This window comes from Podarcis melisellensis (genome assembly GCF_964234715.1).
Source record: "Podarcis melisellensis genome assembly, chromosome: 13".
Lineage (NCBI taxonomy): Eukaryota > Metazoa > Chordata > Lepidosauria > Squamata > Lacertidae > Podarcis > Podarcis melisellensis.
In genome coordinates, this window is record NC_138545.1 from 26517784 (window position 1) to 26530058 (window position 12275).

The following is a 12275-nucleotide window of genomic DNA, read 5'->3' on the forward strand; positions in this document are numbered from 1 at the left end:
AAATCAGAGGAAGTGGGAAGCATGACTTACACTTTGTGGTTTGAGGTGTCACAGTCCCTTTGCTCCTCATCTAAAAATTAATGATGGACACAGACATAACATTTTAGGAGCACTCTAGGTAAATGGAAAGCATTGTCACTGTGATGAAATGCTTGCAACAGTACCAGGAGAGTGTAGGAATGGGGGAGAAATTCATTTTGGTTCAATTCAGTGCACATCTTAATGAAAACAGAGTTCAACTCATCTAATTTACGGTTCCCAAGACAACTTATAAAAAGAAACACAGCTATCCTTCAAACAGATCCCTGAATTTTGTAATGTAGTCCTACATTCTACTTTTTAAAAAACAATGTATATGTCAGGGAAAACCATGCATAATTTAAAGCAAATAACACAAAAGACCATAACAGAGAAAATGCATCTGAAATGTTTAAATTAGACAAAATGCCAATTTTAAGAGAAATTAGTACAAACATGCTATTTTGGGGGGAAACTTCCCACCCCCACCCCCCAAAAAGAAATGAAAACTATTATGGAAATGTGGTGAGTTTAATTTCATTTTGAGAAAATTAGACATTCAGATTGATAGATTTGGTCATACCTGATGAAGAGTTAATAATTGCAGGAGGGACTATTTGCTTTTCATACGCTGCTAAATGGACAGCCCAGCAAGTTTCTCCAGTCTTATTTACAAACATGCAAATTTTAGATCAATACCCAAAATACAAATGAAATAGCTGTAAACAACACAGTAAGGAATCTTTAAAAACTAACAAGAAAGAAAGAGAGAATGATGCATCTATTTAATAATTAGTGTTATATGACAAGGGGGAAGTCTGTATGATGCCTGAGTCCCTTCCCATTTACTGGGTCCTGTGCTAAGTAAGGGTTAAAAGCTGATGGGACATTCCATTACTAACTGGGCAATGGTAAGGTAATGGCCATAGCTTGCCATCTAACCACCTTCATCAGCAACTCTTTCTCTAGACAATGATTGTGAATCACCATCTTTTACATTTTTGTATGTGCTGTAAGCCACCCAGAGTGGCTGGGGAAACCCTGCCAGATGATAATTATTATTATTATTATTATTATTATTATTATTATTATTATTATTATTAAAACATCACAGTCTTTGCTGTTCCTCATTCCAAGGGAAGCGGACCCTTGTTAAGCCCCTTGTACCCTTGGAGTCTCTCACCTATCAGAGCCTGGGCTTGGGTGTAACAATAGAATGGACAAGGATGAGGAAAGGTGGATGTAAATATCAAAGGATCATTTCAGTAAAAACAAACACACACATGAAATGAACTGTAGTCCACAAAGGTTTATAACATAGGTAACTGGCTCAACCAATAATGGATACATTCATGAAAACTAAACCAATACCAACAGATGATTCAGCCAAGCTACATGAAGTGGGGGGCGGGAAGGGGGAAGCATTACTGTGTCTGACAATTTTAGGAATAATGTTATTGCCAACGCTGTCAGCCACCTCAGGTTACCTCCTTAAGAATTGACAAAAACTGCAACATTGGGGGGGGGGAGAAAACTTTATTCCTGAAATTGCTCCTGTGAGGACCTACTAAGCATATACCGGTAGGTGCATATAAACCTAGATGCGGAACAGGAACTATGAATGAATGAATCTTTATTTGCACCAGCCATTGACTATAGCAATAAAGCAACAATACGATATACAAAAAATAGAAATAAAAAGTCAATTATATAAACTACATTTTAGAGTTTTGAATCAATAGCCGAATAGTGAATCTTATTCTGATTGCCCATCTAAAAACCTTGCATCCTTTTCTGTCACCTGCTCATCTTGATCTGAGAAAAGACACTGTGGCAGTGGTTGGGCGACCTGGAATGGACAATAAATGAGGGGTGAGAAACTACTAAGCATATAGGTACACATAAACCTAGATGTGGAACAGGAACTATTGTTATTATTATTTTAAAAAAGCAAAACATAAGAATAAAGTTTCACTGGATAACCCCCATCTCTATCCCCACTCCTTACCTCATCTGGTGTGTATTGCTCCAGCAAATGGAAGTATTGTAAGAAACATGGATTTTCCAAGAAGACACTGTAGACAATTATTGAGTTCAGGTTCAGCCTACAGTTCCAAATCCCCATTGGGCAATTAATCAAGACAACACTTTTTAAAGTTTTAAGGTTAGAGCTTTCATCATCCAAAGCCTTTGAAAATAATTTGAGGCTGTACCAGTCCATCAGTTCATAGGATCACTTGCAATATACGATGTAACCAGGTGATCCTCAACTAAGTCATGCTCAAAGTAAACCCATTGACATCAATGGACTCAACAATACTATTTTGGTTCAATTCAAAATAAAGAAAGAAATGAAGTTTAGGAAAGGAAGGGCTTGGGGGTGGGGAGAAAGAGAGGCAGATCAGAGTGGGTAGGACTTTTTCAATTATCCAGTCTCCCTCTTGAAAGGTCGTGCAAGCACCCGAAGCAGTGATAGTTTTGTTTCAGATAATAATATTTATTTATTAATTTCATAAAATTTATAGGCTGCTTGATTGTAAAAAACAGACCCTCAAAATATTATACAAAAGGGAAAAAAGAGAGAAATTACAGCTATACTTTAAAACATACAGAAGTTACAATACTGAAATAGATTTAAATTATATAACAAATATATAATGCGCCACAGTACATGTGACAAAAGAAAGGATTTAGAAAATCAAGAGAAAAACACACACATCAGAATCCTCCAGCAGGATCCTCAAGTTTTCACCCTAATTTAAAAACATTATTTTGGATTTTCTGTGACATTAAGCTACGAGTCAGTCTGCCAACAGACCTCCTAAAAGACTCTTTCACTTCTCTGTTCCTGAGACTGTATATCAGTGGATTGACCAGAGGGGTCAGAATGGTGTAAAAAGCAGAGAAGACTCTGTTTAGCTTTCTCATATTTTCAGTATTGGGCAGCACGTAGACTATGATTAGGGTGCCATAATAAATTGTAACCACGGCAAGGTGAGATGAACATGTGGAGAAGGCCTTTTTCCTTCCAGTAGCAGATGGGATTCTCAGGATAGTGGTGATGATGAACATATATGATGTCAAAGTCAATAGAAAAGGAGGAAGGATGTAAATGACTGAAAATATGAAACCCATCAATTCAAATTTTTGTGCCTCAGTGCAAGCAATTCTTGCTACTGGGGTAAAGTCACAAAAGAAATGTTCAATTTCATTGGGGCCACAGAACGTCAACCGTGTCATTGGGTACATCATTATTGACATTGCTAGAAACCCATTAATCCAAGACCCAGCTGCCATGTGAAGGCAGAGCCTGTTGTTCATTAGGGTTGCATAATGCAGGGGCTTACATATTGCTATGTATCTGTCATAAGACATCATAGCTAGGAGACTGCATTCAGTAACGATCAGAGAACTAAAGAAATAGAATTGTGTGATGCAGCCAGGGATGGAAATAGCTCTGTCTGCAGTCAGGGAACTGACAAGGACCTTGGGCAAGATGGTTGAACTATAGAAGGTCTCCAAGCAAGACAGGTTAGCAAGGAAAAAGTACATAGGAGTGTGAAGGTTGTGGTTTGTCACAACTAATCCAACAATGAGGATGTTTCCAGTCATTGTAAGGATGTATATAATTAGAAACAAGATGAAGAGGACAATCTGTAGGTCTTGAAAATCTCCAAATCCCTGGAGAATCAATTCTGTGATGATGGTTTGATTTCTCCCTTCTGCCATTGCCATCCTTCGTATCTAGGGGGAAATGTAATAAAATTCACTGAATTATTAATCATGATTTACTGCTGCATACGGTACAATGACTATTAAGTATGGCTCTGCTAGGGATTATGTGGGTGATTCTCTTTTGCCAGATCTTTCCATATCTTATGTGTATTTTTTGAGACACAATGATCTGAAGGTTTAGTGTTACACATTTCACAACAGCATTACTCTTGTCAAAAGTCAGTGTATGCTTTTGTAATGGATACATATGTGCTCATTATCAAAGTGCAAGTTAACTTCCATTAATGGTGTTTTTCCTATATGGAGCAATGCAAAAACAAGTGTATGAGAATAACTTGCATTTCTACATCCCACATCATTCCATGATTATTGAGTAGGAACATTGTTTGTTGTCAGTGTTAATAAATGCAAAGAACAAGCAGTTTTGTATTCCAGTTTGAATGAATCCAGAAAAACGTTGATACAAAAATAGAAGAGTGGGAAGGGGATGGAAAGGAAGATATCTGTACAACTGCATGTCCAGTCTCTTCAGCTTAAGGCCACAAACCTACATGCATTTACCTAAGAGTAAGCCTTATTGAACTCAATAGATCTTACTTCTTAGTAGGTGTTTAGAAGATTGCATTGTAGTTGATGTAGTTCTGGTGAGGTTGAGAAATTTAATTCAATGAGTAAAACTAATCTTAGTTGTTTTTCTTTCTAGCAGCCAATGACAGCTGTCCTTAATTGAATATGTGTTGAGTGCATTAGTTTATAGTCTCACCATTATTTGATTTCCCATATCTCATCTTTCTTTAGTTGTGCCCTTGTGACAGATATCAGATAAATGAGTAAATGGCCCAGATAAATGAGTAAATACAAGGTAGGCAATAAAAAGAGAAGCAACATATCTAAAGAGAGCCAGAGGCAACCCACAGAACTATAATATCATAGAGTTGGAAATCACCCCAAGGATCATCTTGCATTGATCACCCTGCAATGCAAAAATCACAGCTAGGGAATCCCTGACTGATGTCCATTCAACTAATGACCCTCTGGGATCCTCAGGTGAAGAAGCTTCAGGTCTCTGTTTTTGGATGATGTTCAGTTGCATACTGATAAATTCAGTTTGGGCAATTAAAGTTGATTGGGAGTTATTGTGCAAGAAACCGACACCACCAAAAGATCAGATAAAGAAAGTGAAAGGAAAGCATGTGGGATAACATTTGATCAATCAGCTTACTCCCCTGCAAACAAGAAGCAGATTCTCTGGAAACCAGACATGTGGCCTTGGAGCCTTACAAGATCCTGCAGTGAAAACCGGTGGCGGTGTAATGGTCAGAGTGTCAGGCTAGGACCTGGGAGGCCAGGGTTCAAATCCCTCATTGAGCCATAAGCATGTTCTGTTACTTGTCAGATTGTCATGCAATTGTACAGAAAATAGCCTCCATTAGCCCCAGGAATTTGGAGGCTAGTCACACTGCTGGCTTCCCACCTTCTAGGGAAGGCTATCACTCAGATACAGAGGTCTTGGCCTCTTTTCCTCATTGGTTTTGTTTTCCCTCCCCCATGAGCAGTGTTTCTTACCTGTATAGTTCTTTATCTCATTCTGTTGAGTGATATGCTTGAAGTGTAGAATATGGAGCATAGATTGACCTTCTGCTCTGCTTCATGCTCCCTGTATTTATTAATCTCTCTTTCTGGTTCTGATAATTGCATCTTTGAGTTCTGCATAGATTTCATCTGTACATATGAGCCCTTACAGCAAGGAGACATTGTGTTCTGAGGACCAACCCCCATACAACTTCCACTTTTTTCCATGTATCCATCTAATTTAATGTCCCTTGGAGATAAGTGTCTCCTATGTCTCATTTAAAGGAAGAACTAAGTCTCCTGGGGTCACATTCAAAATCATTTTTTACCTTCACAGAATGCAATGTTTGTGATTAGGTACACCCACAGAGCTAAGAAAAAAAAAGAGTCATTCCATTACCTGGAGGGGTCACTTCCTGGTTTGCATGGAGAAGCTATTTTCAACGGATCCCGATGACAAAAGCACACAGCTGTATTGAGGCAGCAGCGAGTGTCGAATTTTTGCACCTCTAACAATTTTGGGATATGACTACTATCTGCGGAATATGAAAATAAATTCCCCGTCCGGGATATTGGGTCCAGCAAGCTTCCCAGTTTTAGCTCTGAGCTGGCCCAGCAGAGTAATGCAGCAGTCCTGAGTCCATGTGAGAAAGGGATAAAATCAAGTCCAAAAGACAGATCGGTTCTTATCTCTAGAAGCGTTTATTTACAAGCCATAAATCAGTCCATCGGAAACCTCCGCCATTCCGGCATCTCTCCGTGCTTCCAAAAGCACACTGACACAGCCTGTCTGTTTAGCTGTGTCTTTCAGCGTCTCTCAGTGAGAACTGAAAGTAACTCACAGACAAAGCCTGTGATGCCTGGCCCTGCTTCCGGCCCCTCCCAGATGCAGGGCACCACGGAGTTTTAACCCTGTTTGTTCCAAACTCCACACCCCCTCTTGTCCTGCATCTAGGGACAATAGCCAACAGTGCTTTCCCCATACACAAACCCTCACAGAACTCCTCGTGCTTCTGGAAGGTTAATGGTTTTGTGAAACCATCAGCGAGGTTCTTGGTTGAGGGACAGTATTTCAGAGCAACTAGCCCCTCACGAACGCTCTGACACACATTTTGAAAACGTATGTCCAAATGTTTGGTTCTCGCCTTGAACTGCCCTGTCTCAGCCAGTTTAAGGCACGGTTGATTGTCTTCATGCACCACAACGGGCAGACAATCCTCTCCACAGATTTCCTCGACCAAACACACATAGAACTCCAACTCTCTGCAAGCATCTGATAGCGCACTGAACTCAGCTTCAGTAGATGAAAGCGCTATGAGACTTTGCTTCCGGGACCTCCACCCTATCACTGAGTCCCCAAACTTCACCACTAGACCTGACACTGATTTGCGATCCTCAAGATTAGCCCAATCCGAGTCCACCCAAGCAGTCAGCTTGACATCTCCTTGAGCTGACAACTTCAGACAAAAGTCTTTGGTATCTTGCAGGTAACGCAGCACCCGCTTTATACCATTCCAGGCCTGCACACTAGGACTTGAGGCCTCTCTACTGAGCAGATTGACAGCAAACGCTATATCTGGTCTGCTCCACTGTGACAGATACAACAGACTACCTAGAGCTGACTGAAAGAGCTCAGTGTTTTCGAACACCACACGTTCTACTTGCTGACACTCCTTTACAAAACCAGCCTCCATGGGTGATCTGGCACCTGCACACTCAGACATCCTGAACTTCTCAAGCAACTGTTCAATCTTACCCTTCTGGCAAAGCAAAAAGCTTCCATCACTTGCTTTTGTGATCTGCACGCCCAAATAGGATTTGACATCTCCAAGCTGCTTCAGCTTGAACCGCTTTCCAAGCTCTCTAGCAAACTTTTCCACCTGTTTACCTGTCTGTGCCATCACTAAGATATCATCAACAAACACAAGCACCACTTCCTGTTTCAAGCCTGACTCTTTAATGTAAAGACAACTGTCTGCAAGAGATCTCTTAAAACCTAGCTCCTCTAAAGCTTCATGTAGGCACATATTCCAATTCCTGGCAGATTGACGTAATCCATAGATGGATTTGTGCAACCGCCACACAACACCTGGCTCACTGACTTCAAACCCTGGAGGAGGAAGCATGTACAACTCCTCCTTGAGATCTGAGTTCAGGTAGGCGACATCTACATCAAAATGGTTCACCTTCCAACCTCTCTGTGCTGCTATCGCCAAAAGCATTCTCAGAGTTTCCGCTCTCGAGGTTGGCGAATATACCTCTGTGAAATGAACACCCTTTTTCTGTGTGAATCCTCGGGCCACTAACCTCGCTTTATACTGTGGTTCTCCTGCTTCTGTGGGTTTCAAACGGTAAACCCATCTGCAGCTAACAGCTTTTTGTCCCATTGGCAACTTCGTGAGAGAAAACACTCCTAGAGACTCCATTGAGTTCATCTCCTTCTGCATCGCCTCATGCCATTTGCTAGCTTCTTCCTGAGGCAACTTCTGCACATCCTCAAAGGATTCAGGCTCACATCTAGCCACACCAACCCAGACACTAGTGGCTTCATACCTTTCAGGTGGCTTTCCCTTGGTTGACCTTGCTGACCTCCTCAGCGTGAATTCCGGAACTGCGCCTGATTCACCTGGATCAACCTTACTGTCCTCTGTGTCAGACACATCCCCCTCTGACCTGCTGCGCCGTTTCGGGCGTACAGCTGGTTCTGCTGGTGAGGATGGTGCACTCCTTAGCTCAGACTTGACAGTGACCTGTGGAGGGGTCCTAGGACTCCCTTTTGGAGAAACTGGCGCTGGACCCTGTTGCTGTGGACCGCGCGCATCAGCAGCAGGTTCAGCTTCACCTTCCTCCTCTTCCTCATCTGAGTCTGACAAAACATCTGGGTTCCCGTGAAGACGCTTCCACCCACTCTGCTCACAAAACTCAGCACTGCCGCTAATAAGCAGCTTAGACTGGTTGCCAGTAGGGTATGCGAAACGCCACGCCTTTGAACCCGGCTCATAGCCCACAAAGATCATCTTCCTAGACCTTGGCTCACCCTTTCTGCGCATGGCCTTTGGAATGAGAACAAAAGCCTCAGACCCAAAAACATGAAGAAACCCCACCTTCGGCTTCTTCTGATGCAACAAGTAATACGGTGTGTTGCCTACACTGGAATTGTACACCCTGTTCTGTACAAAACATGCTGTCCGATAACTCTCTGCCCAAAAGCGCTGTGGCAAACCCGAGTCTGCCAGCATTGCATTCGCAGCTTCCTGCAAGGTGCGATGCTTTCTCTCCGCAAGCCCATTCTGTTGCGGAGAGTAGGGGGCCGTCAATCGATGATTGATACCCTTCTGCCTGAAAAACGATTGCAGCGCAGAACCTGTAAACTCCCCCCCACGATCAGATTGAAAGGAAATCACCCTGGTAGAGAACTGTAGCTCTATTGCAGTGATCCAATCCCTGATCAATGCAGCTGCTTCTGACTTGCATTTAAGCGCAAAAACCCAAGAAAACCTCGAAAAATCGTCAATTAGAACTAGAACCCACTTAGATCCAGCTAAAGAAGGTGTCGGCATGGGTCCTGACAAATCTGCATGGACAAGTTCAAAGGGTTTGCTAGTCCTTCTCTCTGATCTAGGATATGGGCAAGTTGTGACTTTCGACTGCTTACAGGCTTGACAATCTAGGTATTTGTCACAAGCCTTGAACCTACAACCAATGGTGTTTTTGGCAGCCCTTCGCACAAGCGACCACCCCGCGTGCCCAAGTTTCCTATGCCATAAATGAATACAATCATTGTGTGGTGGGACATTTGCACACTTCACATGGGCGTCTTCAATGGACTCTCCACTAGCCTCATTTTCCACCAGCCCCATTTTTCCACCAGTCCCATTTTCCACTAGTCCCATTTTTCCACCAGCCCCATTTTCAACAGGCATCTGCACCAGAAAGAGCCTGCCTGTTCTCTCAACGCTGTAGATCTTCTTTCCATCCCTGTAAAAAGAGCACAGTTTGTTAGAGAACCGAACATCGAACCCTTCATCATTTAAGGCTGTTACACTTAAAAGAGAGTGCGCAAGCTCTGGGACAACATAAGCTTGCACCCAACAATCCAAGAAAGAACAATACAAAGACCCAGATTCAGTCAGCGGTCTCTTTGATCCATCTGCCAACGTGATATTTTGTTTGGCTTTTACTGCCTTGCAGTCTCTCAGGAACTCTCGAGAGTTTACTAAAGTGTGGGTAGCTCCAGTGTCAACAACGAGAGATAAAGTGTTTCTCTGGCTGTCTTCCAAAGCTGCCATGGCAACGCTCGCACCCCCACCGGGGTCTGTGTCAAAGCCAGTGTCCATCCTGGTTGCCATGGTTACTGCCTCCCCCCGATCAAGGCTTTTGCCTTTTCCCAAACACGCTGTTGCAGCTGTGAGGTGATAAGACGCCTTGTCTTTGTTTTTCTCCTGGCCTGCCGCTTTCCCACGTCGCTGCTGTGAACCAGCCTTGGGAAACTGCTTTGTTGACATTGCACTGCAGCTGGTGTCCTTGGCAGCCTGGGCCTCAAGCGGATGCTTCCCAGCGCTGTTGGACGTCGCAGCAAAGCACAAACAACTTTCGGAGACTTTCGCTTTCTCAGAGCTCTTGGCACGGCCTGCACCCCCACTCTTGGGTGCACAGCAGCCTGAGGAACAGCTTGTCACTGCTTTCCTCCTTTCAGCTCCCAGCATCTCTCCAGCACACAGTCCATCACACAGACGTGTAGAAGCATCACAACAGCTCCCCAACACTGTCCCAGCCCCCACTGGGCTTTCTGGGCATCCTTCAGCCTCTCCTGGGCTTCCTCCAGCCCCCTTTGGCCTGGCTCCTGCTGAGCTTTCACACACACTCCTCAGCGCCTGGCAGGCGGCTTGCTGCTTGCAAAGCTGCCTCTGCTCCTTCTCCCTTAGCATAGCATTAGCTGGTGTGGGTGGGGCCGGCTCCTTCTGGACTGGACTCCAGAGCCCTGTGGCCACAAACCACCCCCTGGCTCCTCTTGACCAGGCCTCCCAATTGGCTCCATGCAGCCTTTCACCGGGGAAGCTCTCTTGGCTCTGCTGTGCCTGTGCAGCAGCCATCTCCTCCCCCCGGGGCTTCAAACGTACTCACTCTGCCAGCAAGCTGGTCCTCCGAAGCAGCAGCCTCTCTCTTGGCTCTTGGCTTCGCTCACCAGCATCTCCCACTGCCCTTCCTGGCAGGAGATCACAGCAACTCAAAGCTGGCGTTCTCCTCCCTTCTCACACTTCTCAGGAAACACGTAAGACCCATAACCTCTGCGGAATATGAAAATAAATTCCCCGTCTGGGATATTGGGTCCAGCAAGCTTCCCAGTTTTAGCTCTGAGCTGGCCCAGCAGAGTAATGCAGCAGTCCTGAGTCCATGTGAGAAAGGGATAAAATCAAGTCCAAAAGACAGATCGGTTCTTATCTCTAGAAGCGTTTATTTACAAGCCATAAATCAGTCCATCGGAAACCTCCGCCATTCCGGCATCTCTCCGTGCTTCCAAAAGCACACTGACACAGCCTGTCTGTTTAGCTGTGTCTTTCAGCGTCTCTCAGTGAGAACTGAAAGTAACTCACAGACAAAGCCTGTGATGCCTGGCCCTGCTTCCGGCCCCTCCCAGATGCAGGGCACCACGGAGTTTTAACCCTGTTTGTTCCAAACTCCACATACTACACAGCTGCAAACAAGTAGCTCGATGTTGACATCACATGATGTGGCTAGTCCTGGGAAAGGATATTCCAGGCAGTTCACGGGATTTACAGAGCTTTGTTCTGTGTGTAATATGAGACCTTCCTGTTGCGTATGTGAAGGAAGTCTGAGTCACTTGCTCGGAGAGAAGTCAGAGTGAACGGACATGTTTTTTGCACAGCTGAACAGTCAGAAATAAACTGTAGAGATGTAAATAGACTTTCTGACTATCTTCTTTCTCTTGCTGGTATGCAAGGAGGGAAGGGGGTGTGCATTTTCCACGCAGGGAAATGTCTCCTATCAAGGTCTTCCTGGACTGCCGGGATGTTGGACTCTGGACAGCCAGAGTAGATCACCGGTAAACAAGCCCCGGGAGCCTGGGAGATGGGGCCAGCCTCTCCCGAGGGGGCAAGTTTTCCAACAAGGACAACCTCCCCTATGGTCCCCTTCACCCTATGCTGCTGCTGGATGGTGCCATTCAGCCTGGCAGAAAAACTGGGGATAATGTTGCCCAACAAGGCTATGTTGTGCGTGTCAGGTACATACATCCAGGATACCTACAGCATAGAGGGAGGGGCCTTAACAAACCTAGCTTTATGAACACAGAGAGCAGCCCTGGTGACGAGAGGGATAGAATTTATTAGCATTCACTGGCGCAGATGTATTTTATTTGGTTACAGTGGTACCTTGGTTTTAGAACGCAATCCATTCCGGAAGACTGTTCGAGTTCTGAAATGTTCAAAAACCAAAATCTCAACAGCCAACAGCTAGGCCTCAGAATCTTGCACTCAGTGGAAGCCACATGGCATGTCTGACTTCTCAGGTGTGTTTGAAAACCAAAGCATATACTTCAGGTTACAGATAGATAGCCGTGTTGGTCTGCCATAGTCAAAACAAAAAAAATTATTTCCAGTAGCACCTTAAAGACCAACTAAGTACTTCAGGGTTTACGGAGTTCATAAACTGAAATGTTCGTCAACAGAGATGTTCAAAAACCAAGGGACAACTGTATTTTGGTTTAATTAGTTTGTTTCAGGGCCTATGGTTTGTTATATTTTAATAAGTATAACATGTTTACACAAAATATTGTGTGTCTCAAAATTTCCTTCTGGTATGATGGCAATTACCTATATCACACCTTTCAAGATGCAAATTATACTGAGGCAGTAAAGGTAAGGTAAAGGGACCCCTGACCATTAGGTCCAGTTGTGACCAACTCTGGCGTTGCGGTGCTCATCTCGCTT

The 12275-nt window shown here is 44.1% G+C and overlaps 2 protein-coding genes across 2 annotated transcripts in view; both read right to left on the bottom strand.

The window, feature by feature from the left end:
• Window positions 1–12275, bottom strand: part of LOC309354852 (vomeronasal type-2 receptor 26-like) — a gene marked incomplete at both ends in the record, with an annotated part of 356212 nt that overhangs the window by 284452 nt on the left and 59485 nt on the right. The gene's annotated exons all lie outside the window — the stretch shown is intronic.
• Window positions 2735–5489, bottom strand: LOC309355497 (olfactory receptor 6F1-like). The gene is made up of 2 exons (XM_081886431.1): window positions 5320–5489; window positions 2735–3762 (listed from the first exon to the last, which is right to left on the bottom strand). Exon 2 carries the CDS (start codon window positions 3751–3753, stop codon window positions 2767–2769), a length of 987 nt encoding a protein of 328 aa, XP_081742557.1. The 5' UTR covers window positions 3754–3762; window positions 5320–5489; the 3' UTR covers window positions 2735–2766.

Excerpts from the sequence above, each read along its gene's own strand:
- LOC309355497 (XM_081886431.1), bottom strand. The coding sequence starts at position 3,753 with ATGGCAATGGCAGAAGGGAGAAATCAAACCATCATCACAGAATTGATT.